Raw genomic sequence first — 26,723 nt, 5'->3', positions numbered from 1 at the left:
TTGCATTTCTTCCTCACATGTACAAAAGCAACATATTTAAACTGTCCAGTTGAAATGAACTATTATCTTTAATTTATTTGGGTTTTCATCTTTCCCCAATATTATAATGATTTTTTATTATTATCATTGTGGAAAAGTGATTTTTTTAAATGCCTTATTCCAGTAAAAAAAAAAATCTCAAATTGACCAATGTACAGTATTTGTAATTCCACATTCCTTTGGGTGTCATTCCTCTTGTCACACCTCATGATAAATGAGATCTAGACCTAAGCTATCTATCCATCTGTGGAACCTTATCCTGGGCTACCCATTCTTTATTTTATTGATTTCTTTGTCATCTTGCCAGAGCAGGACACTCTGCCTTCCATAGTATTTCATATTCTACTGACCTCAGGGAAAGAAACTGTGATGCTCCAATGGAAGTGCTCATTTTATCAGAGGAAAGCTGTCAAAAGTACGAACAGGGCAAAAAGTAAGGTGTTGTGACATTTCGTATTATCCATTTGTCTGCCCGTCCATTTCGAACACTGTTGACACCGGTCTTGGTCATAGATGCTAGCTGACTTAAGGCAGTAGGCAGTTGCCAGATACAGTTGATGTTGTTCTTTCGTTTCCTTAACCTTCCAGAATTGTATTTTTTGGTTGTCTTTTAGTTTCATCATTATTCAGGTCTGTGTATTCTATAGACTGCATTTACCACTTATACTAGTCCATACAATATTATTAGGACAACAAATGAATATCCCTTTGTAAAGGCGACCGATTTATATCGATAGCAGGCTCCTCAATTGATTTAAATTCAACCTGTAATCCTGAAATACTACATTGACTGGCACACTGTGCACCAGCGAGCGTGACACTCGGAAACTGTTATCTGAGGTTTCACATTATTTCTATTTTTAAACCACAGAGGGAACTCTTATAATAGTCCACCAATATGCTCTTTTGCAGAACCTACCACACTTTTTCGGCTTGAAATATGTATAAATACCATAAAACATGTCATTGAGTAAAGAACAAAACACTAATATATACAATTCATTAATCATCCATGTACTGTAATATTAGTATGTATGTACAGTACAGTGTTTAAGCTGAAAGGTAAAAAAACATACAAAATAATTCTTATCATTTCCACTAAATTGTCATCACTTTTGTCTGTTAGTTTGATGTATAGCTTTGAGAAGTAATATTCTCTACTGAGCTCTGCTGGCACAACATTACTTATGAGAAACACTCAACAGTAATAAATCATCCTAAACTATGCAACACTAACACGGGCACACACATACCTTCATCACAAACCAATCTCGGAAATCTAGTGAGTTATATCCACAGTTTGAGAATTGCTTGGTGATTTAATTAAATACTTTCACTATACAATGCCTTTCTAGATACATTTTATTAAATCAGAATATTCTCATTATCAATATATGTATTTATATATATATGTATATGTATGTATATATGTGTGTGTGTATATATATGTGTATATATATATATATATATATATATATATATATATATATATATGTATGTATGTATATACATAGGTCACACCTCAGTATAAATTGCACTAACCAAATAATGAACATTGAGAGGGCAACTATATATTAGTCACATTGGAGTATAAATTGCATTTTTGAATGCAGTTTTTAATTCATCAGTAACACAGAACATACATATGTTAGGGTAATAGTTAAGTAGAGAACAAACAAAATTAGCTTGTGGCTCACAAGGAAGTCTTAAATACTAAAGCAATTTCTATTGCTAGAGTGAAACAAACTGAATTTGACCTGAGGATAATGCAACCTTACAAAATTCTCATTTAGTCTGCTCTGGATTAATCTTCCCTCACAACAGTACCTCTGGATTCCACTGTTTTATGTTTTGCAGTTGCATCTGTTATTGATTTGACAGTGCACCCCCAACCTCTTACTCGGCTGTGGTTTTCCTTTCTCTCCGTCCTCCATTCACTGTAATTGGTCATTTAAATGAAAAAAGCTTCAAACCGGGATTAGAGCTGCACATGTGTGAGTCTCCAAGGGATGCACTTATGAACAAAAGCATCTGCAAGGGGCCCCTCTTTTGCTCTCCGTTACTGTGGTTACCGGAGTGACTGCAAACGTAACTTTTCTATGTTGATGACCAGTTGATATATTTGTAGTTTGCACTGATGCTTGGTTGGGGTTTCTGTGCCACAGATGTGTGTGGTAATATAGTACCTGTGTTTGCTTGTGTGTGAGCTGATAGACCAGCAAGAAACTGTCACCACGTGACAACAGTCAGCCATGCTTCACGAGGTCCACAAGAGCTCTTCCAATTACACAAGGCCAACTATGCCAAGAGTCCCCCATTTTCTTCTCAATAGATAGGATGCCTGGGCTGCATCCTATGACACAAATGCACATGCCCACCCCCTCCCTTCCCTCTTGTCATCATGCACCTGCTGCTCCCTCTCAAGGCCAACTATAGTAGTCCTTTTCAAAGGACCCCCCTTCTCCCCTCCCAGCAAATCTAATGAAACATCTCCAGCAATTAAAAAGATGTGTATGCCTTTAAGTAAATATGCTAGACTGCTATAAACATGGATACTGTAGTGTAAGTTTAAATATAAATTTTTTGCAGAGTAAAAAGAGTAGGACACTATTGTCTGAGGATTTATGAATAGACAACGACAAAGCAACAAGAAATAATTTCACTAGTGATGGTATCAAAGAGCATTTGAGGAAAAGATGTGAATAAACCAGAAAATCAATAGAGATTATACTGTGGAGGACGTCCACAGTACATGTCAAATATAGCGAAAAGCATTATTAATCATATTAAATAAAATAAGTCAAAGTCAGGAAATACTGTACAAAGCTATGGTCTTATTCACAGATTGATTGATTTACCCAATTGATCAAACACCAAACCGGGTTACAATCTTGTTTCTCTATTTACTAACGCAGTGGGCTAGAGAATTATTTGCCATTTTTGAAACCATACTTTAATTTAACAGACGACTCACTCAATCAGCCTTTCCCAAGATTTGCCTCCAGCAGCAGGGGTTTCTCAAATTGGAAATTGGAAGTAAAATAAATCTAAGATTGCTTCCTTCCCTGTAGACTTCCAAACATGGCTGCAGGGGGATATTAGAGAGGTGACTGAGCATGAGAGCTAGATGAATAGAAGGCAGCAACACCCAAAGAAGGGGGGAAAATGGGAAAGAAACAACAAACGAAAAGAACTAGACCACAGAATGAATAACTTGAATGTTTATAGGTAAAGACAAGTTACTTTAGATGACATTTTTGCGAAATGGGGTTTCCCAAAGGATCTAAATATGCAAATCATGCTCTTCTACAACTATGATAACGGAGAAAATATTATGGAGGGTTTCAAGTCTCTTAAACTCGTATCAAGGAGAAAGTTTTTTTTTAATGGTGATCTGCTGAGATTGAAAACACAGATTCATAAAATTGCGAAAATTCTGTTAATTTTTAAGATCCTTTTGTTTAAGTGAAATAATAGTTAATAATAAATTATAGTTCATAAGAAATAATAGTTCATAATTAATAGTTAATAATAAATAGTTCAAGTTTCTTGGTGGCTTGATTTAGCATTTGAACTATAGTATGTTTTCACATTACCTATTGTCAAACTGTTTATGGCTTCATAAGATCAAGATAATAGATTGAGGGACACTGTCTGAAATGTTTTCTACACACTATTAGATGCAGGGTGAGTCATCCAGGAGGGGCTCAGCATAGAGCTGCTCCTCCCCCACATCTTGAGAAGCCAGATGAGTTGACTGTGTTGTTTAAGTGCCGCCTGGATTCCTAGTCAATAAGATATGTTTGCCGCTTCTCAAGAATACCTTGATAATAATGGATTAAAGTGACATAAAAATCCCTGGTTGAAGTCGTTGTCATAGCGTGCTTGCTGTGGCATTCCCTCGCTGCTGGCGCATAGCGGTCTGACAAATTTTGCTATTCAACATGTAACCTGAAAACAAAATACTATCATACAAAAAAACTTGCATGGAATAACACAGAAAAGCAGAAGATGTCCCAAATGTACCACCTTCTGTCAATCCTGCCCTCAATATAATGCATATACAAAATGAATTATCCTATTTTAAAGCACAACATTTACACTAGCACTTATACTGTGCATGCAGCTCGTGGTTCCCTGTTGCTTCAACACAATAATGAGTAATAGTGTGTGCCTTCGGGGCCATTATATTCACTTTACCAGCCACAGTAACATGAGCATTAGATTCGAAGAATGTTATTTGCTTTTGGGTAAGGGGAGCTTTTATACCATCAACAGGCTTAAGCCTTTGTCATGTAAACATGGCAAGGAAGAAAATAAATGAGAAAAAACACAGTTTAGTTGATGATGCCTAATAGTTACCATATTGATGATTTCATATATCCGCTACGTACGATATATTGCACAGATCAATCTGGGAAACATCCAATTGAGACCTTTTTTCATGGGAGGAACCTCCTAAAGTTGCTGATCGAACAATGGTGTTTCTCATCATACTTGTAAAAACATCCTTTTCCTTCCAAAAAGCTTTACGTGAGATTCTATGCGCCTTATTTTAATGAGAATATTAAGTGTGTTTCTGACAAAACTTCTGATACCACTGATATTTTTTTCTGTAGATTATGAAATTCAAAATAAGGTGCCATTGATTGTTTTTTTCTGTGGAAGTTCCACATCTGGTGGCACAGATTCACTTCCATAAAGATATTTCCTTTTTTTGCCAATGATTAGAGGCAAACTGTGATGCAGGCAAATTGGAATATGGCTGAGTTGAAGGCCTATTGTTGTGCTCACAATTAGGCTCTTGTTGTAAATAGATGTTGCATAACTTCTGGATGTGGACACACAACAATTGAAGCTAGCATCCTTTTTTGTGCAAACTTTCTAAGAGTGATACACAATACCAAATTTAAGATTGAATTTAAAATGTTGATTTTTTTTCAGTCCATTGTGAAAAATAATTATACTTTTTAAATTGTTTTGAATTTAAGAAAAATACATCATAAATGAATGTTTTAGACAACATAGTAAATTGTGATACACACCATTGAGCTGTTCAAAAGCAGCAGGGAACAGACCAGTATAAATATATTTTAGAAATCCGTGATGATCAATGGTCCAAGGCCCATGCAAAGCACCACGGAATGTGTCTCCTTCAAAGTCAATGGTAGGCCAGCAAAGTGTTGCCAATATACCCAATGGGAGAGCAACACTATGACAAAAATTTCCAAATAAGATACAGGATGGTGCAAGTGCATTTATGTTTCCTGTTTTGTAAGTTGAATTTATTTTGTATCCATAGACAAAATTTTCCTATTGATGCATTTCATAGCCTGAATATTTGGTATGTAGAGACATTCTTAAGTAGAAGTGTCACTGTATATCACTTGTTGGGTGCATATTTGTTGTGCATGCTACTATATGTCTAAACAGAGTACAGCAGCAGTACACTTGACTTTCAGCACTTTCGTCCCTCCCATACTTACACCTTCTCTTCCTCTCCTAATTTACCTTAGTGACTGATCCCCCACTTTCTTCAGATAATAAGATACTCCCATTGGTCTAGGAGACTCATTCCCTAAGCATCCATCACTCCCAGAGTCACATTACTGCCCTCTACAAGAACCAGGATGTTTTTCTCCTTAATTGTAGCTGTATATACCTCACCCCCTGTAATAATAAATGGTCTTGTCCTTCATTATGGCCATTAGGGAACTCAAGCTGAGAGTTGCAAACCTCCCACATTCAGGACAGCTTGTTTGCAACCAAGCTATGAATGAATGTCTTCCACATTTGAGACACGCTACGGCATGGTGGCCATGTACTAGTATTTGTCTACGTCATTGAAATGCAGCTCTAATTTTATCCAGTTCCTGATGAGCAATGCATTTTCCTAAAACTCATAGTGAAGAAGAAACTGCATAATGGCAAGTCATAAAAGACTCACAGAAGCAACGTTATCAGTATCTAGATTCTAGATGCTTAAAATTTGCAATCAATATTTAAATGGGTCATTTTAATGGAAATGAAAATACCCACTTTGGCCAGGAGATGCCACTAGATAACCATTGTATTGCAAAGATTGATTTTGATACATTTTTTTGATATAAAATATTTGCTATTTTATATTATTTTCCATATTTCTAAATGTTTTGGACCAAAAATGAGTGGTAATTTGGCAAAGTTCAGAGCAGAAGTCTCTAATGATGAAATCACAAGCAAAAACGATTTCAATCAGTCACTGACATTTGTTAAACATGTTCCTTTTTTCCCTCTTTAGTAAAGACCCCTTAGAACTTCCAGAGCTAGATAAACCACTGGTCTAAATCATCAGTTAGAATATACAAAGAAGACCACAAAATCGTAAGAAATGCCAGCTCAAGCAGTGCAAAACGCCCCCTTTCAGTGCAATTGCTTATATGCAACCCTGAAATTCCCCAAAACTAGCCTGACACCTATCCAACAGTCCCCTTGTTTAGACCAAACGTGGACACAAAATTATGTTAGTAATTTTATAAACTGGTGGAAGCAGGTGCATTTGAACGAAAGAGGTGTGTGCATTTTTGGACATAAATTCACTGCTTCCATTTGCTGCCAATTAACATGAGGCCTCTCATTGCCCTCCCATTAAAACGTAGCACACTCAAATCTTCCCAAAGAGACTTCTTTGTGTAGTAAAGTATGTAGCGATCCCTGTGATGACTGGAACACTGCCACTGTGGTATCCCCAGGCCCAATCGTTTATGCTCAACCCCAATCTGGTCTACTAGTGTGGAGGGTAGTAAAAGAAATACTACTTGTTCATGGCAGTAATAATGACAGAAATAATTTGACAGTCTCTGTATAAGCCTTGTATTTCTTTGTCGACTGGTGCTTTTTCTTCTTTGTTGTAGTTTACGGCAGTCTGGATGCCCTACGGCACCATGCTATCTTTCATAGGTCTTGTAGGTAGGAGACATTTGGCCTTCTTGTTTACTGTGGTTTAAAAGGTCAAATGGTATTTTGAAAATAATGAAATCAAAGTACATGAACTCTCTGACAAACAACTTGGTACAGTGTAAAGTTAATGTGTGTATCCCTAGAGTGCAAAGGAAAACCTATAGACGAGTAAAACATATACTCATGCACAATTGCTCTATAGTCAGTAGTTGATGTCAGTAAACACATTTTTTCAAAATATTTTCGATTTAAGGAGACGGTACTATTTTTTAATTTGTAATCTGACTTTTCGTTTGACACCAATTAGATCGCTGCCAAAGCAGAAAAAAATGTTCTAGTTTTTTTGTTGTTGGTGGAAACACAGTCTTTATTATATCATATAGTCAAATAATAAATTTGTGTACATTTAGTTTCTGTAGGCCCTACTTTTTCCCCCACAGAGCAGGCCAATTATTCCACAAAGGGCCACAGTGGGTCCTGGTCTTTATTCTAGCAGTTTAACCAATGAGGTTTCTGCTGGAACAGGCAGCACCTAAATGCCTTCAACTGATTATACAGTTAAGAGACTGGATTGGTGAAAAGGTGTCGTATTGTTTGGTTGGACTAAAAAGCTGCACTCACAGTGGGCCTTTTTGGACTAATTGCCCTTGCTGACTAATTGCGGTTTACAGATTGATTCTGATTACTTATGGGTTTTTATGATTTTTTTTTTCAAGTGCCACTGGAATAAAAAAATGTGCCTCAATTTGAATAAGTCATTAGGAATCAGTGATTTTACCAGTTTTATAGCACTGCTTAGTAGGTAAACTTTTGAAATAATCTTAATTTTTAATTTGGGTGGTACATCTTGTAGTCAAGTGTGCTTGAAAGTGAGAAATGTCTGTTACATTGGTACACAACCATCCAAATTATCTCCACTTCTAGGCAGATTTGTTTTTATTTATAAATATTTTGTGTGTATACATATGTATCACACATTAAGTCTCAACAAAGGTTTCACACAACTACATTTTTGTGATTGACCTTTTCTATTAATTTATTCATTTGCTACTCTTGTAATCCCATTTATTTTCCAACAGGGTGCTCTCGTGTATGTGGGTGGCTATTTGTGCCTAATGCCAACAGGCCAATTTACAGATTGTGACACAAGAAACAGACATGGGAATCATTACAGACACATTCGTAAATATCAGCTGCTCTGTTTCGTTAATGGTCAGGAGTCAGAAGTTTACGGTCTAGAAGTCCCAAGGCTAAAAGACTCAAGGATAGATCAATGTCAGTCGTCAAGGGGGGAATGAAAGCCAGCCCGGTGGAAATGTTGGGGAGGCAGGATCGAGCTTCAGGCACTGAAAACTCATAACATAAAGTCCTGAGGTTGGGCTATGTTGGTTTCAAATCATGAATTCTTTAATGTACTACGTTCAAATGGTCCCCTGTGCCCCTATAGAGCCTTGCTTGGCACTCTGAAAATCATTGAGGACTAGAGCTGGTAGAAAAAGGAGTGAGTAAAGAGAGGCACTGACAATGCAGAACACAGAGATTACCATCAAGGCTGAGTGACAGAATGAATGGATGACAGAAAGAGCGAGGGAGATGCTATTTAGGAAAAAATTACTACACCTACAGTGCTTTCGTGACAAAAGGGGGGGTGGGGGGGTCATCATTTGTTCAATCCACCTCCCCCTGTATCATCTCCACTGATGATAAAGCTCTAGTGGAGAGGAAGATGTAATCTCGTGGCATTTCAGGGGATGGACCTCAGAGGATTACTTCTTTTATCTCAGGTCATTAATCGTTCGGTCCAATCAGCTCGCCTGTAGATCAATACAACAAATCCGTGCTGGAAATTTAAGGCATGAGAAGTGATGCTAGAGTATAAAACAAATTTTGCTGATGGATGAGTCGGAGCTGACCCCCAATGTCTGTATAGTAGTGATGAAAAAGTGAATATGATGGTCACTCTACACTGTTACAATAAGGCCAATAGGTCAATGACAGTATTCCACTTGTGATTGTTCTTAATATATATGTTACTATTTTAGGCATATGAAACATCCAATTCAATTCTTGATTTGCCTAGTTAGCATCCCATAGTCCTTATTTTGCTTTCTTTAAAATTAACTCCTGTGTTTCTCTCCTCCGCTGCTAATGTAACATTTGAGCTGTTCAACACTCCAAAAAAAGCCTTGAATGCCAATGATGTTCATTCCCTTTTTAATTTTTGTAAGCTGCTTCATGTGTGGCACACACAGCTAGAGAGCATACCATTATTACTGTTTGTATCATTTTAAATATATAATTGAATACGTTTATCTGTCAAAACTTGGTCTCGCTATGGTGGTTGCTCTTTGACATGATTTTACTTACCCCTTCAATGTTATAGTTGTATTATATAGAATATATTAAACACCAAAACATTTTCCTCAAACAACAGCCACCCAAAATACACTTACACTGTGTGTTCAGCATGAGGGAACAAATAACCCACATCACTACGCCTCCCAACATAGCCACGAGGGGAGGAAGTGAAAACGGGATTGGGTTATTCCAAAGATGAATGTGCCTTGCAGCTTTTGGGCACACAGCACAAAGCCAGTGAAAGGGAACATCGGCATCATTTGATGAGGCATTCCAAATGTCTCGTGGGAACTGAATTGCTACAGGCTAAATGACAAATATATGTTGGTGATGGTGGAGAGTGATTCTGCTGGCTGCCCTCAGGTGCTCTGTGGCTGCCAGCACTATACTATTTGTCCTTGAAGATGTTGGCTGAAAATGTTGTCATCTGCTCGGGTCCCCTCTTTTGTTTCTGGTTTATTGTGTGTACAGTACCTGGTTCCAATTGCCTTACTCTGTGTCCGGGGATCTCATGATTTTCGATTAACTTGTCTTTTTTTATTGCAATACTGTATGTAGTTTATATACACAGCATATAGGTATTTTTTTCTTGTTCCTCCTATCTTCATTCTGTCTACTTCTATTAGTCTTGTGGTATTATTTCTTGCGATATATATATTATTATTTTTTTATCTTCAAAATCACTAGAAGAACACAATTACTGAAGTGACAGTCTTAGTAATGATATAAGTCCAAATTAAAAAATACAATAAAAAACTCACAGCAAAAGACAGATCTCTGTTCAGTCAATTTTTAGTGATACAGGAAATCTGAGAAAAATAATAAAAAGAAACCATAACACCTGTTCCTATTTCGAATAATAGAAAATTACTTTGACATAACTGTTGCTTTTTGTGAAAGTAGCCGAGTCACCTGTCAACACACAGCTTTTGAACATCAACCTCAAAGCAAAATAATAAAATTAAGGTCTCACTCATAAATGTAGTCCATATCTTCTGATTGACATGGGATGTAAATTGTCTTTAATTGTTCTGCAGTAAGTGTGTTTTCACTGCGAAAATGAAATGGCACAATGACAGCATATGGAAATTGTCACCTTGTTGAAGATGAGCTCCCGGAGGGTGATGAGTATGGCTAAGCCCCTTGAGTAGTGCTTTGACTTAAGTTGTGATAAAGTAGTAGTAACCTGTATGGCTTTTCCATATTGGGTGATTTTAAATACTTGAAATCCAGATGACAATTGCTGCGGTGTGACTTTAAACAAGGTAGAGTGGGGAGTTAAAAGTTTGAGTAAAAAGGACTGAAAAAAATTGGTGTACTGTTACAATAAAAATAATACTCCTTGTTAGCCATAAATTATATTCGGAAGACATGTTACGAGTAGAACTATGTTATGGAGTTCAATCAAAGAGACCTGACAATGCTAATCCTTCACATTTTTAAGAGTATGCTGAAATTATTTAACAGAAACCCTAAAGGCAGCGTTGAAGCATTTTAAATATTAAATCTGCTTTTGACATTTCGATCATAACATAATGCAGTTTCAAGCGTACATCTAATAGTGTTTTTTAACCCATGTGATACATTGCTCTCATTTAAAAGTTCTGTAACTGCAAAAGGCTCAAAGTTACTACAACTATGGGGATGAATAATTCTATGTGGGTTGGCATTTCATTTTTTCTACCTATATGCCTGAATTATTGATAGAAGAATCAAAGATTTTATTCCCTGTGCACAATGTGGATTATCTATGCTTATGCCTAAAGACAAAACAACATGGTAAAAACCTCCATCAGAGAGTTTGAATATTTGCAGTCAGTTAATGACATTTCCATTCTGTGTGCTTGTCAGAAATAACAAAGCCTCACATTTACCCTCTGCATCTGCTTAAGTCTCTTTCCTCCTCCCTGTGCCCCAAGTGGCTCAGAAATCCTACTTTTATAGCAGAGAGGTGTCAGAATTTTAAACAGGCCCCGTCTTTATCTTCCGCTTCCCTGAGCTCTTTCCTTTTAATTCCTCGAAGACTAGGCCGCGGTCGCCTTTTAACCCTCACCGCGTCCTCCGCTAGAATAACGTTGGCTTGGGTTTGGTGGTCGAATTGTGGGTGTGTATGTGTGTGTAGGTGTGTAGAAGGAGGGGGTGATAGGCAGTTTTGATGTTATGGGGAGAGAAAAAGAGGGGACATGTGAATGTTCTACTGTCAGGGAAGATAGGGTTAAAATGCAAGGAAATAGAGCTGTAAGGAGGAATAAAACATAGAATTGCAAGACATTGACAGCAAAAGCTGAATTGATATTCTCTTCCGGGACACTGACTAGCTATTCATCACGCCTCACAGACAAAAAAGAGAGGGTGTTTTATCCCATGTCAGACCAACTGGCTGACAAAGCAGAACGACACACAATAGTAACAGCCATTTTGTTAAATTGTATAATTAACTGTAAAAATCTAAAAATGTTAATATGGCAAAATACAGCCACCTTACATTCACAGTGTTCTAGCCATGTCATTTTTAACATTTTATGACAAGATGTCAGGAGATGTTGCAATTACAGTGAGACAAAATGTCTTAAAGTATATAAAATGACTGATTTTTAAATCAGCCTAAGACTAGAGGGCATCAGATTTGGAGATGTCTTCAAATGATTTGTCTTTAAAGGATATTCTGCTGCATGAGTAATTGCCTGATATTCACTCCCCTTTGAGTCAATCTCATGAGTGAAATCAGCGCTGTTAATTAGACCCATTTTCATGTTCATAGAACCAGCTGAGCCGCCTCCGTTCTCGTTTTTTTCCTCTCTCGTTCACTCATATTCTCTCACTAGCATTTGTACTTAATTACTCAGGGACTGCTTTCTGTCCCAGCAAGGCATTACAAAGGGATGTAATGTCATTAGCTAACACAAGTTAAAAGAAAATCAACAAATTGAAGGAAAATATTAAATATATAGGACCAACACAGCTCAAATGACCTTTTATGATGAGTAAAATAGTTGGACATATATTTCCCTTGCCCAGGCGTAGATCATCTCGGGCCCCCTGTGGAGCCTGCCTGGAGGAGGGGCTCATTGGCGAGCACCCATGGGGCCTGCTCAGCCACAGCCTGAAAAGGCAACATGAGTTCCCCTTCAGAGTGGCCAACCTATGTTAGAATAATGATTCAAACCTTTTAAATCATTATTAGTAATATTTAATTAAAAAAGGAAAAACATCTCTCAACATTTCTGGTTACAACTTGCAAGGAAAATGCTATGCGACACCGTCTTAGTCCACAGTGCATTCTAAATTCTAGTAACTGAATCATTGTATTTAATCGCGACATTCGAAAAACATGTTCATGTAATCAGTACAATAACACCTTCTGGTTTGGAAAAACAACAGTCTCAAAATGAAATGGTGTGACATCTCCCCAAAACAATGGTACATAATATTTTCATTATAAGGAAAACAAAGCATTCAAGCAGGATTAAAATGTCAACAAAGCCGTATTTTCAAATCTGCTGGTGAAGCCCCGACATAACAGTCTCATTTGGTCCTGCTGGGAAAAGTGTCCGTCTCTTTTCCCTTGCCCTTGAAAAGAGAACTGCGCAGGAAAGAGTCCATCCCTTGACTTGATTTATAGCTTTACTACTTATTGAAAAATGCTTACAACACATATAGAATATTACCTAATAATTCTAACACTCGAAAACCTGTGGGAATGTTACAATGTCAACAAGTCAACAATAAAAATATGCCAATATATTTCTAAGGACTGTCTCTGCCAAGAGCATTAACACATTTAGCATATGAAAAATTTCAGCTAAAGACAAATTAACAGCATTTTTATCAGTAGCAAGAAAAGTGAGATGTTTACTAATGGGTAATTGCCATCTACAGGGACAAAAACACCATGCAAACATTCATAAAACAACTTAGCACAGTACAATATTGTACAGAGTTGTTCAATGATCTGCCGGGCAGGGTGTTGCTTGCCCTGTAACAAGATGCAACATAGAATGATGCTAAAAACCGTCCTTAGGACGGTATCTTAAGGTCATCGCTATCCACAGCTCACTGGAGCTAGAACTTGATAAATTCAGAGGGGCATTTGCCCTTCAAGTTGCACAATTTGCTAGCAGCTATGCCTCTCTTAAGCCTACCCTAATCTAATGCCAACTGTCCGTCTGTTGAGAAAAAAAACATGGTAAAATTGTTTGTGAAAAATGAGTCAATTTTTTTTCTCTAGCCCCCAGACCGTAACCAGTAACATGTTCAGTATTTATTGGACCTGGGAGATTTTCTTATGTTTTGTGCTCTAAGGAGAAGTAAAAGCAGGCAATTATAGATGAAGTGATTTAACATGGCAGAATTCCTTTTCATTAAAAGTGCCTCTTTTTATAGTGCATGCTTGCAGCCACATCCTGGCCATTATAAGTCCCTCACAGAAACAGTTCTGCTATGAGAGCATTTCTGCTAGTTTAAATAAATTTAATCGAAATGTACAGTATATGGGTCATTTTCTCATGATTCTATTAATAATGTTAAAACTATATATTTTTTGTAATCAATCCTTTTTGCTGGCTTTATTCTATATTCACAAGAGACAAACACACTAATTTTCATGGTCATCAAATACTAATCTGGTAATTAGATTTCTAAAAGTCTGATTTTTAAATCGCAGAACAAATGCTCGGGGATACAGGTGCAAATCAGACCCTCTATACTAATATAATGAATAATATTGCTATTCTAATATCTTCTTGTCTTCATACAATAGTAATAAAGGCAACGGCATGTGATGCTCGAACACTTACAAATACAAATGTACCTCAGAAATGAGTTTTTTCTTCTTTTTTCTCCTTTCTTTATTTTCTTATTTTGATGTGTAGGACAACCATAGGAAAAAGAAAATAATAAGATATAAGAAAGAAAAACAAGACATGTCAGCAGATTTGATTCAAGCCAGTCTAGCCAGGCTTCAAGCAGACACACAAGCAAACACATCCTTATTCAATGCATAACACAATCACAAAGAGGCGAACCATCGCATATAGCACCCCCATCAGTGCCTCTTCTGCATGCCTCTGCCATAACAAACTGGATTAGTCAGCTACAATTGATTTGGCCAATGTTATCAAAACCAAACAACCAATATCCTCATTGCTGTCCGTTTAACACATTGCTCTCTCTCTCTTTTCCTTTCACTCTCATAATCATTTGCCTCCTGGCTGAGAGAAGAAAGGAAGCAAAGATGCACACAGACAGTCAGAAAGAAAATCCTAAACCCTCTCGCTCCTCCATCTGTCCTCTCAAATTTAATTCCCACTGTCGCCCCACTGCTTTTCTTCCCAACCATCACCTCATTACTCATTCTTCATCATTCCCTGTTCCGTCCCAATTCAATTGATATAACCCTAGCAATATTCTTTATTTCCTTAATCCGCTATTCTTTGATCAACTTAAACTAATCAAATCCATTCTTGTAGTTTTCCGTGTTTTACGCTATAAGGCGCACCTTCAACAGATGGCGTATTTTAAAACGTTTTTCATATATAGTTAAAATAGTTTGGGGGGGGTTACGTTATGCATCCACAAGATGGAGTAATTTAGGGTGTTCAACCAGCCTACTCAGCATGTTTTTAGTATGTGGGAGGAAACCGGAGTACCCGGTGAAAAGCCACGCAAGCCCGGCGAGAACATGCCAGCTCCACACGGTCAGGAGCAACCTGGGATCAAACCCGTGACCCCCGAGCTGTGAGGGCGACGAGCTAACCACTCGGCTGCCCAGCCGCGGTTGAAAGTTTTATAGTATTAGGGAAAATGTTATCCCTTTCTTACAGTAAATCTTTTTAAACTTTACCCGCCGTCCTCATCCTCTGTCCTTCACTATGACTTTCCCTCATCTTCGTCATACCTCTCTGCCAGGGTGCCACACCACGCATCCATTCAGTCATTTTTTTTTCTTAAATGCAGCAGCCAAATCGCTCTCTACCAGATGCCGCCCTCATTCAGTCTGCCTCCCAAGTGTATGGGTGTGTGCTAGTGCGAGTGTCAGTTGTGTCGGCATAATTATGCATGTGTGTGCGAAAGAGCACGTACAGGCATGTGTGCATGTGCATGTCTCATTGGAACAAGCCTGGCCAGGGCTAATTGCTGCCTCCTACCTGGTGGTGACAGGCCTAATCAAGGATGATGAGCTCACTCTTAGTTTCTCTCTCTCTCACTCCATCCCGCACTTATTCGCTTTCTTTTGCCACCTCCTCTTTTGACAGAAAAACAGATCGAGAGCCTCCAGTACCACATTATGGTTTGTTGTTTTTCTGAAGGGAGAATGGTAGGATGATGGTGAGAGAAGAGACAGCTTTTCATTTTAGGTCTATGGGGGACTAAGGCTGCAGGGGTGCAGATATCTGCCTCAGTACCTGGGAGGTTGTGGCATACACAGATTGCGGCACAATATGTTCCACCTGCTCTCACATAGTAGGGAGGTCACAGTTGATTGTACCTCAAAGTTCTTTTTTGTTGAAAATCGATCCATTTATTCTTCTTTTCAGCTTTTGCCACACTAGAACCACAGGGTTGTCTGTTTAGATGTCATATTAGGACAAATATTGGTTAAAACTGCCCGTGACCTGACGTTTCGTCAAAAGACGTTTGTTCCCCGGACGTTTGGTCGACCGGACGCTTGGTCGACTGGACGCTTGTTCGACCGGACGCTTGGTCGACCGGACGCTTGGTCGACCGGACGTTTGGTCGACCGGACGTTTGGTCGACCGGACGTTTGGTCGACCGGACGTTTGGTCGAACGGACGCTTGGTCGAACGGACGCTTGGTCGACCGGACGTTTGGTCGAACGGACGCTTGGTCGACCGGACGTTTGGTCGAACGGACGCTTGGTCGACCGGACGTTTGGTCGAACGGACGCTTGGTCGACCGGACGCTTGGTCGACCGGACGTTTGGTCGACCGGACGTTTGGTTGAACGGACGTTTGGTCGACCAAACGTCCGGTCGACCAAACGTCCGGTCGACCAGACGTCCGGGGACCAAACGTCTTTCGACGAAACGTCCGAGTACCAAAACTGCCAATGCAGCATAAATAGAAATGGATTCCAGAGATTAGATTTAATAGTTCACGTTTCAAGTTGTTAAGGAAAAAGTTGATATGCACACCAAATAAGAGACTTTTAACATCATTTCAACACAATACTTTCACAGGTACATTGAGCCAAGAAAACTATCCGCAGTTTTGATCTTAAAAGACTAATTTTGTCCCAGATGTATAAGCATGATTTTTACCACTGTGATTGTAGCAAATATGATTATATAAATACATTAGATTATTAGAATTACCATAACCTCAACATATTATGTTTAAAATCCATTAGGTCTCTGGACCATAAATATTAAACTTTCACACATTTATATACTGAAAGTCACAAGTCAATTCTTGAACTTTTATATTACTCTGTCAAAAGCATGAGAAAAAAATATGAGAACAGGGTAGGCTCAGTTACAGCTGAATAAATTCCTTCCACATATTCTATTCTTACATAACATGTCACTTGTGTTTGATAGACACAAATCCCTGTAAAGGATGATTTATCTCTACATAGCCTAAGGAACCAGGAAAAGTTTCACCATTTTAATATAATCCTACACATTTGTATTTCACACACACAGCTAACTTTCTACAAATATTTGAACATAAAAATCAACGAGTGAATAGAGTTGGACTCTAGTTAGTGAGTTAGCAGAAACATCATTAAATTTACTTAGTCTTCCTAGAAACTTTTAAAATTGTGTACATTTTCATGTTGCAAATATTATATTACAAATTCTTGTCACATTTATCAAGCAAACAAATCCTGCAAGTCACCAGCTGAAATTTGCAACAGTCTTTAAAATCCTTCCATAAATTCTTCCAATCAAGAACATTCCTGACCATTGGAAACACGGTACCAACATTTGCCAAATGTAATCTCCGAGTTCCCGTTGTCAGTAAAAGGGGTTAAATATCGATTGGAGGATTTACTATTAGACTTGATAGACCTTATCATCAAATTATTGGTAGAGGAGCCTTGCCAGTACCACAAACAAACTCAATAAAACTCCAACTGTGACGTTTTCAGTCTCAAGAGAACTGTTGATACAGAAAAGTAGGTGGGAAGCAAGAGGAAAAGTAGGAGTGATCTGTAAACATAAAATTAAGAAATAAATAAGGAAGCAGATAGGGGAGAACAAGATATTCAATTTGAAGGAGACGGAGGCAAAATATATTCTGGGAAAGAGATAGATCAAAGATAAATAGTGAAGCAGCTGAGAGAAGGAACGAAATATTGATAAAGCAAAAGGGAAACCACATCATGGCAAAGTAATTCACTTGATGGAGGGGGTAGTTGTGCTCTGTTCCTGTGCTTAGCCTCACCATCAGTAATGAGCCACGGATTACATCTGGGCCTCGACCCTGACGTGCAAAAGTCATTGCTAGTCAGGCTGGCAAAGCAGAATGCAGGACAGAGAGAATCAGCTCATCATTAAAAATATACTGCCCTTAGCAAGAATATTTGAAAGTAGAGATGGGAAATAATACATTAAAACAATCTATGAACATGTACATTGAATAAAATGGGGAGTGGCTGTTTTTCAAAACATTCTACTACACTGTACATCATAGAAAGTCATTCTGATAAAAATTTGAATTAATAAAAAAAACTGTTTTTACAATTTCTACATAACTGAATTTTATAAAATGCTTAACAGGTACCCTGAAAATTAGGTTATTAATTGGACCTCAACAAATTTAAAAAAAATGCTTGATGCAAAAGTGAATACAACTTTAACTAAACATCATCGTGCACTTTTCTATATATTCTTCACTTTTGCAACGCCAGACATTATTGAAGCCATTGATTCCAAAAAGATTGCTCTTGATCAAATTGCCATGGAGAATAGACTCCCAGTCCTATAGTTCTTTGTCCACATTGGTCCTTGTTAATTCCAGTCTGACTTTTTGTGTTGCAAGGAGATGCTTCCAATGTCAACCATCTGCCATTTCGCAATATTGTGTGAAGGGGAACAGTCACCCCACATTAGTTGGCTAATTCTTGTATGGCACTTTTTTCCCCCTACGTTTTCTTATCGGGTGAAACTCCTGTTGAGATGTTAGCTTCCTTGGCCAGCTAGGATGACCCACAAAATTGTTAGTAATTCCATGTCTTTTAAACTTCTGCAACAATTTTGCTGCAGAGTTTTTACTAACAAGAATAACTTTAATGACGTTCTCACGGCCCTCACCTTTTCTTTGTAAAGGGATTTTTTTTTCCTGATGGTGATATTTCTAGTCCATGTGGTGCCATCAACACCCCAGTTATGGTCACCTCTCTGCCTGACATGTGTTAAAAGAATAATTACATTCATCTGTGGTTCAAATTGTGTTAGGGGGGATTTTGTCAGGGTTTTTTTCTCAAATGCTTACATTGCAGTGTATTCATTTCCGGCCCATATTCTTTTCAGATTTGTAAAAAATATATATATATATATATATATTTTTTTTTAAGTGCAAATGTACTAGTATTGCTGTAAATAAATGGAAATAAATAAATATATGAAATACAGTAAAGCATCTACTGAGGTGATAGTGCACCTCTAAAGCTAACAGAAAGTTACATTTTGAGAATGCAAACGCTGTTGCTCAATAGACCCCAAAATAATGATAGTAATGACAATGAATCATAATGATAGAATTAACAAAATCAATAAGTATTATCTTTAATGCAATAAGAATCTGAAAACTGTTGCAGAAGACCAACATTCACATGTTCAAGCTTTGGCAAACCTGTCCAACCTTCTGCACTCAGGCTTGTTAAGACCCTATCTATCTCCGTATGAGCGGTTGAGAGCCCTTTATCCATACTTGCAGTGCTTATTTTCCATTCCAGTACACAGCAACACACACATGTTCTCATGCTCTACATTACAACACGCATACATGTGATTCCATCCATTGGATATGAATTTTAAATCACTTGTTGATTGCACTAAGACATCCAATTTTTTTCGACCTTGCAAATGCCAGAAAGTGGAGCTTTTCTACCAATAGGAAATGTGAGCTTGATGTCTAAGCGTATTCCAGTTATGTCACGTGTTTATGCGTGTGTAGGACTCCATAGCTGTATACTTCTTGGACATCTGCTGTTGTAACTAAGGTATCAGTGTGCAGTGGTAACGTTCATAAATATATATTAGAATCTATGCTGGTATTAAACCCTGGAACATTAGTCTGATCTGGTCTAACTACTATTTTACCAGTGTACTTTATTGATGTCTGCCATTCTTTCTTCGCATATAAATGGTGTTGGGGATTCATTTTTATGTTTAGGCTCCACCATCCATGTGACCCATGTGAAGATAAGCAGCATTGACACTAAATTAATGAATAAATGAATTAATAATTTGTGTGTAAAACACCAAGTTAATTAAAATCAAAGCTGTTCTGTTTATTTATATTCCTTAATTCATTAGGTAGCAGTTATAACAAGAGGCAGGAAACCCCTGAAATACAAATATTGTGTACCAATATCATTGAAGTAAAACAAACAGACTACCTACATCCCAATCTTTAAAAGTCCAAATGACATATATGAAACTATAATTTCACTTTGTGGTTTGAGGACAAGTCAAAGTCAAACCTATAGTTCATTCCATGTGTGGGTGCCTCGATTCATTTTCTCTTGACTTTCAATTTAGAGAGGTAAAAAAAAGTAAACCCCATGGCAGTGACCTCTGCTGTAGGGCCATGAATAATGGAGACTATTAGTTGCAAGATACTGCACCTTTTGAGAGGAGGAAAATTGTGTCATTTTAGCCATGGGATGTTTAATTTAGACATAGGATTGAATGAGACACTGCGAAAAAATGTTTTCAATGTGTTAAAAAATATACCACTATATGTTATATGTATGTAAAAGATGCTGCTGGTTATGATCATCCAGTTCAACCAGTTGCTTATACAGTTGATTTGATACACTAAAATGTTCTCACATTGTAAAACAGTAATCATTTTCGACTCGACATTGAGAGAGGCCATACAATAACTTTTTTGTTTATTCCCGATAGAAATGTTCTTTGAATTAAGAAGTCTCATAAAATAGTCCAGGATGTTAACAAGAGACAGATGCCCTAAGTGGCACTTCATCTGCCTGCTGTCACGATTGACCTTGCGCTGATGGTTTAGTAAGTGTCCGTTGGGCCTGTCCTTCTATTGTGTGACTACAGCAAATGTCTTTGTATGCAGATGTTTTAACCAACACCATTTCGCCTATCCACTGCTCTTAATTAATTGATCTCAGGTTTGATCATTATTCAAAAGGTTAAACATGAAATATCTTAGTGATCCTGACAAAGTTTGAAGCATTTTCCTTTTATGACATTTAAGCCTTCTTTCTGTCATGTTTCCAGTTAAGGTGAAGTATAAAGCCCTAATGGCAAGAGGAAAGATTTCCCTCGGTATATTATCCCCTCATGTTATGTATCAGAAAATCATAAGAGAAGGCCATATTTAACAAAATCTATTTTCAACATAGAGTAAAATTAATATATTTTGGCATTTATATATATCTTGGTTGCTGTCACCTTGAAGTTTCCACGATTCTTGTAATATACTAATCCAATGTATGATTCCACAATAGGGGATACATTGGGAATGAAAAAAGTATTGTTGGCAACCTTTGTTTAGCAACTTTTGCAATGATTTCATTGCATTTTTATATTTCACTTATAGTCCACATGAGACTTTAAGAATGCTTTATTGAGTTCTCTAATATAACCATGTGCTGAAGGTACAGGAACTAAAAGTGTAATATTTTCGCAGTAGTAGCTAATGTTGAAGTAGATCCATTGATAACTTTTCTAATCAACATGAGAGCGAATCTTAACAGGAAGGAGAGGATTAATGCAATCATAATTTGAAATTTAACCGAAGAAAAAAATGATTTGTGGAAAACGCCAGACTCAGTCACAAGCATCATCATTGGTATCCACACTGGTCTCTTCCCCATCTACCTCCACTTCACACAGTGTTAGGTATTCTCGTCTTCCAGGGACCACAATGTTAATATAGCGGCCTTCCATTCCATTGCACTCAAATGTTTTGGTGGTGCCAGGTGAGATTGATAAGATCACAGTACATCTAAAAAAAGTATGACATGTTATCAGTAGCCACTGCTATTAGAGCATAACAGTGGTATACTTATACTTACATGGGATTAGCATTGCCGTTGTCATTTGGGGAGTCTCCAATGCGTAGCTCAGCTCCATTAATCCTGTTATGACAACAATCTCTTCTGTTTGTAATAGAGACAGTGTTTATTTTGTATGTTTTTTGAAGGTCCAGTCTCCACCATGGTTTCATATCATTATGTGTGTGGGTACAGGATTTCTGTGCCCAGTTGCTCGCACGATTTCCATCAATGGCCTTCTGGGGTACGCCGTTCCCATAAATAGAGGACTGCTGAACTTTGGCACCCCTGGCAATGTTACTCATATCTGACAAAGACAATATATTTAATTGTGATAACAATTAAAATAATCTTAGGCAAAGAGTATTTATTTGAAGATCTAGAGCCTAAAGTGTTATAGAATAAAATTCAACATGTTTGACAAAACAATTTGATAAAATCACATAATTCAGTCAGTTGCACTCAAAATGTGTAAAATAATTGACCATTCATTTGAAGCAGTGAGTGGAAATGTGAAAAAGAAAGTCATGCACTAAAAAGTATATTTGAAAATTTACCCTTCAAACTGCTTGTGCCTTTTGTCATAGCAAAGAAGGTGAGCATCATGCCGAAAATTACCATCCTAAGGAAACAGGTCAACCAGTTAAAGTCTGTACCAGTATGTATGGATATACTATAAACGTTAAGTACATTATTATTACTTAAGCAAGCCCCTAGATTTAGTCAAATATACCGCTAAGCAATTTGTTTAAAAAAAAACTAATAACCAAACGTTGCTATTAACATTTATCACAATTTATTGCTTGATGTTCAATGTGGATTTAATTTTTTGAAGTTGCAATGTTCAATGAATCAAATAAAGTACAGCTACTCTTTGGACCTACCTGATGATCCTTGGCATCTTGAAAGCTTGTGGTGAACATGTTCACCAATGCTTAATGTATATCGTTTTGTATCTTCTCAAACAAAGGATAAGTGACCTGTTTTTATAAGAGTACATCCTGGTCTAATAAATAGTGTTGATTTTGTTCTGTTCTCTCTGCTCAGTAATGAAGGGAGGTGGCGAAGCAGACATGTGGACCAATGTCTATTTGTTTCATACATTTAAAGCTTTTAATTCCTTGTAGTACATTTGTCACCTGCTTTCCCTCATGATACTTTCGCCCATCACTCTCCATTCTTTTTGCCAGCAGGTCAAGTGTGGAGCCCTTTGTCTGAAAACATGTGAAAGGAATTAATTGGCTCAAGCATTTGGCTCTACTCCACCAATTCTTTCTGTATTGCTGTCACCTGGCTCTCTCATTTTTTTCTTTTCATTCCTACTTATTCTTCAGTGCCTTTTTTACATTTGTTTTAACCTACATACCCATTTTCTATTGGCAGCCCTTTGTAACACTTGGCCCTCTATTGCAACTGACGAGCTCTTTCCTCTATCTCTGATTAGAAAGGATAATGTTAACTATGCTGTTGTATCTGCTGGATAAGTGAGAGGTAAAACAAACAAAAAACCTGTTGACAAAAGTGCGCTTTAAAGTACAAAAAGTCATTAACTAAACATGAGGATCATATTCACTGCAAGCCACTAAAGTTTTTTAATTAACAATTATAAAAATACATTTTATTTGCAAAGTACTTCAAATTAATATAAATATCAAAGTAAAACATGAAAACAACAGCAAAGGTGAAAATATTTTTTTTTAAAGTTCATTTTAAAGCCTTCTGGAAACAGTAGTGTGTTTTAGGGTGGTGTTTAAAAAACATCCACTATCTGTGGAACCCTCAGCTAGTCTTGGGGGCATTCCAGAGATTGGGGGCAGCACAACAAAAGGCCTGACAGGGCAGACCTTGGTCCTGTGAAGCTTTAGAAGATAGGTAGGTGCAAGTACAGTGGTCTGTAGGCCTCTTTATTCATAATAAGGTTCGTTCTTGTCATTTGTAAGCGATCGCCACTGGAGGACACTCCCTGTAGTCATTATTTTGTCCCGTTTTCTCATTTGATCTACAGACACATACACAGAGGGAATTTAGATATGGAACATTTGGTGCAGCTTGGTTCAAAACAACTGTATATTTGTTACAGAAGGATGATAGCACACCATGGTTTTTATTATATCATTAATTCCTTTGCATTATTTTTACACGCTCTCATATACTTCAATGCACCTGCTGATTGCAAAAGGAAAAGGGGGAAATGGACAGAAAGTCTGATTTAAAATAATATTGTTCATTTTATTCCTTATTCCTCAAACCATCCAACCGTTGCTTATCCTTGCACTCACACCTTAGTATTGCAAGACATTAATAAAACTTCAAATTTCGCATAATCCAGCTGTTCATTTCTTCCTAACCCAATTACTAGCTACCCCTGCCAATAAGAAAACACACACACACACACACACACATAGTCACCCCCACACATAGAAAGAGGCATGAATTAATTGTATTCAAATGGAAAGGGGGGGTGGGTGTCGTGTGCTTGCCGTACGCCATGTTTCCATGACAACTGGCATCTATAAAGATTAGTAAAGAAGGGGTAAATAGAGCCGGAAGGGATGGCGGTGGTAGTGATGGTTTTAGGGTGGGGGTCATCCCAAAGAGGATAAGCATATTTACAGTAAGATGGAGAGCCAGTTGAGTATCCATAAGCAAGCATTCCAGCTCAGAACTTGAGGTCTAAGACAATTTCACTGTTTATCTAAAATAAGCCCTATTTCCTTAAGAACAATAAATATTATGGTATTGCTTGCAGCCTCTGGTAAAAAAAATTAAGTCTCGAAAAAGGCTTCCGTCTATGGCTCGGCCTCTGAAGGAAAGATGCATAGCTCACACATCTGGCATTAGATAGTGCATTTGCAATATGGGCAATATCATGTGTGATAATATGAAATACTCAAAGTAAAATTATAATAAAATGAAGTAAAATGTATTGATTTTTATAATAAATTAATGATAGACTCCTCAAGAAAAACTCATCTAGGATCAAATAAAATGGGAAATGAATGTGGGTCATTTTTACCTAAGAAGAAGAAGCTGCCTGCATGTTGTGTGTCAAATGGTTAAAAAAATCAATTACTAGACTCCTTAGGTCCATCATAAAATTTGAACAAATATCTAGGGAAAATGTCTGTTCTAGCATGGTGGACCATTTGGGAGGTTTATGCACAGGGGGGTGCAGAATTTTGCCCAATGCCCCTTGTGACAGACATGCACCATCAATTTTGACTGACTTGCCCAACAGAGAAAATGCATTAAATACATGGCCTGTTGTGTTTAGAGTCAGTTGTCAGTTGTATCCTCACTCTAGAGAGAAGTAACTTTGTGAACCATGAAAGAAAATTCCTTCTAGTGTCCAATTACAACCACTGTTGTTTCGACATATCCTGCTTAACCAGACCTCAGTCCACTCACTTTGGTTACAGTGCATCATTCTCTGAATATGTGGCACATGGGTGACCTAAAGTGTGTGTGTATGTGTCAATGACTGGGATAGGGGATCTTGTTTTAGGGGGCAATTTAAAAAGTGTACTGATTCTCCATTGGTGACAATGGCAATGATGGGAGACAGCTAGAGGCCTTAAGACCTTCTGCCGAATAAAAACACGGTGCGTGTGCTTGGATGAGCAGGAATCCATAGTAACTAGCACCAGAGGGAGATATTGCAGTATCTTTTCTTTTAATACTGTGCTCAATATAGTATAGATGGTTCACTGTACCCTTAGCCCAGGGATTGTTTGTCGTTTCTGTGTGTGTGACAGGTAATTTGGTCACAGCAATGTCCTTTGGGTCTAGCACACATTTTCCATACTGATGTAACACTCATCTTCCCTGACATATTAGGAAATGTTATTGGCGCTATTCACCAGAAAACCACTTTTGCAGAATATATTTATGCATATATAGGGTTACGAAAAGCCTCGATAGGAAACTTTTTGCTACAAAATACAAAAAAATCCACATTGCAAAATGTCAAACAAAATCAAACATCCCACATAACTTACATTCACTTATTGTATCCACTAGTGAGCAATACATTGTCAACGTCCCATCTGGCCTGGTCAGTGCAGCTCTGGCCTCTCTGGACTTTACTAACTGCCTGTTTTATGTCTGCCTGTCTAGATACATGGTACGTGGTTTTGCTGTCTGTCACTGGAGCAATTATTTTACCTGCCAAGTGACCTTTGCCCTCACTTCTCCTAGGGCAGTTGCCAAAATCCCATATGTGCTGTAGTGAAGCCACTTAAGTTTTGTGCGGTCACCTCTGCTTCTGCCATACTTGGTGTTGGTTTTTGCCTCTTCTCATAAATGTAGTCTGAAAATTATTACTAGTAATAAGATCAGGACATCATCAATTATTTGTTTTTTGTATATGTTTGATTTTGTTGATGCAAGACATGCTTTACTCCCTAGTTGTGTATACTCACATATAATAACATTGTGCACAAGAGACAAAGGTCTCAATAATAAAATCACTACCCCTTTATATTTTCATTATTGCATCCGGGGCACAACATGTAATACATTTATCGTTTCAATTACTTGTGAATTTTTCTAGTGATCGGTTTATAGCGTGATTTGTCTCTCTTACAAAGTGATGATCAATGATTGCCTTGTTTCCCCTTTTGATCTGTCAGTGGTGTACATCCCAATTATCTTTCCCAAGCTAAGACCTCATGCCCTCTGGAAAAGAACGATGGAGGAGTTGTCCTGTAAAGGGTCATTCTCTCCTAACTCTGTGAAAGAAACAGAAAATACACACACACATCACATCATATGGAAAAGGATAGACCCATCATTATTTTTCATCAACAGGTACAGGCGCTAGTGTATGCCTCACCCATCACTCAGCAGTTGAAGGTAGAGGTTTGCTGATACACAGTTCAGGTAGTCCTACAACAAACTGTATACTTATAACAACAATAAGTTCAAAACTCAATTGTTGGAAGATAATCAAGAGTGAAAATAGTGGATAGGTTATGTGCAGAGTATGTCTACGGGATTGTTTTTCAGTTGTTGTTTTTTCCTATTTTAATTCTAGTTCTGGAGTTCAGGGATGGCCTAGTTGCTTACAATGTATGTTCTTGTTTCATTCCAAGAGGTCAGGCTAAGCGAAAAGAAATCATCCAGTTATGAACCTTGAACAGAAATCACATTGCCCAAACATTTCACCC

General features: G+C 37.7%; 1 protein-coding gene and 1 long non-coding RNA gene across 2 annotated transcripts in view; one reads left to right on the top strand and one right to left on the bottom strand.

Annotated features, from left to right (window-relative positions):
- LOC144073596 (uncharacterized) overlaps window positions 1-26,723 on the top strand; it is a 42,176-nt gene that overhangs the window by 3,163 nt on the left and 12,290 nt on the right. The gene's annotated exons all lie outside the window — the stretch shown is intronic.
- Window positions 21,107-22,537, bottom strand: LOC144073276 (pentraxin fusion protein-like). The gene is made up of 3 exons (XM_077598979.1): window positions 22,440-22,537; window positions 21,577-22,177; window positions 21,107-21,506 (listed from the first exon to the last, which is right to left on the bottom strand). Exons 2-3 carry the CDS (start codon window positions 21,858-21,860, stop codon window positions 21,329-21,331), a joined length of 462 nt encoding a protein of 153 aa, XP_077455105.1. The 5' UTR covers window positions 21,861-22,177; window positions 22,440-22,537; the 3' UTR covers window positions 21,107-21,328.

The sequence above is a fragment of the Stigmatopora argus genome, chromosome 4, assembly GCF_051989625.1.
Source record: "Stigmatopora argus isolate UIUO_Sarg chromosome 4, RoL_Sarg_1.0, whole genome shotgun sequence".
Lineage (NCBI taxonomy): Eukaryota > Metazoa > Chordata > Actinopteri > Syngnathiformes > Syngnathidae > Stigmatopora > Stigmatopora argus.
The sequence above is the reverse complement of the archived record's forward strand: the minus strand, read 5'-3'. Positions and strand labels throughout refer to the sequence as shown.

What these genes read in the sequence shown, in the direction of transcription:
- LOC144073276 (XM_077598979.1), bottom strand. Translation starts at nt 21,860, where the DNA reads ATGAGTAACATTGCCAGGGGTGCCAAAGTTCAGCAGTCCTCTATTTAT. An exon ending in AACGGCAATGCTAATCCCAT is followed by an intron (nt 21,507 to 21,576) that starts GTAAGTATAAGT and finishes TACTTTTTTTAG; the next exon opens with ATGTACTGTGATCTTATCAA.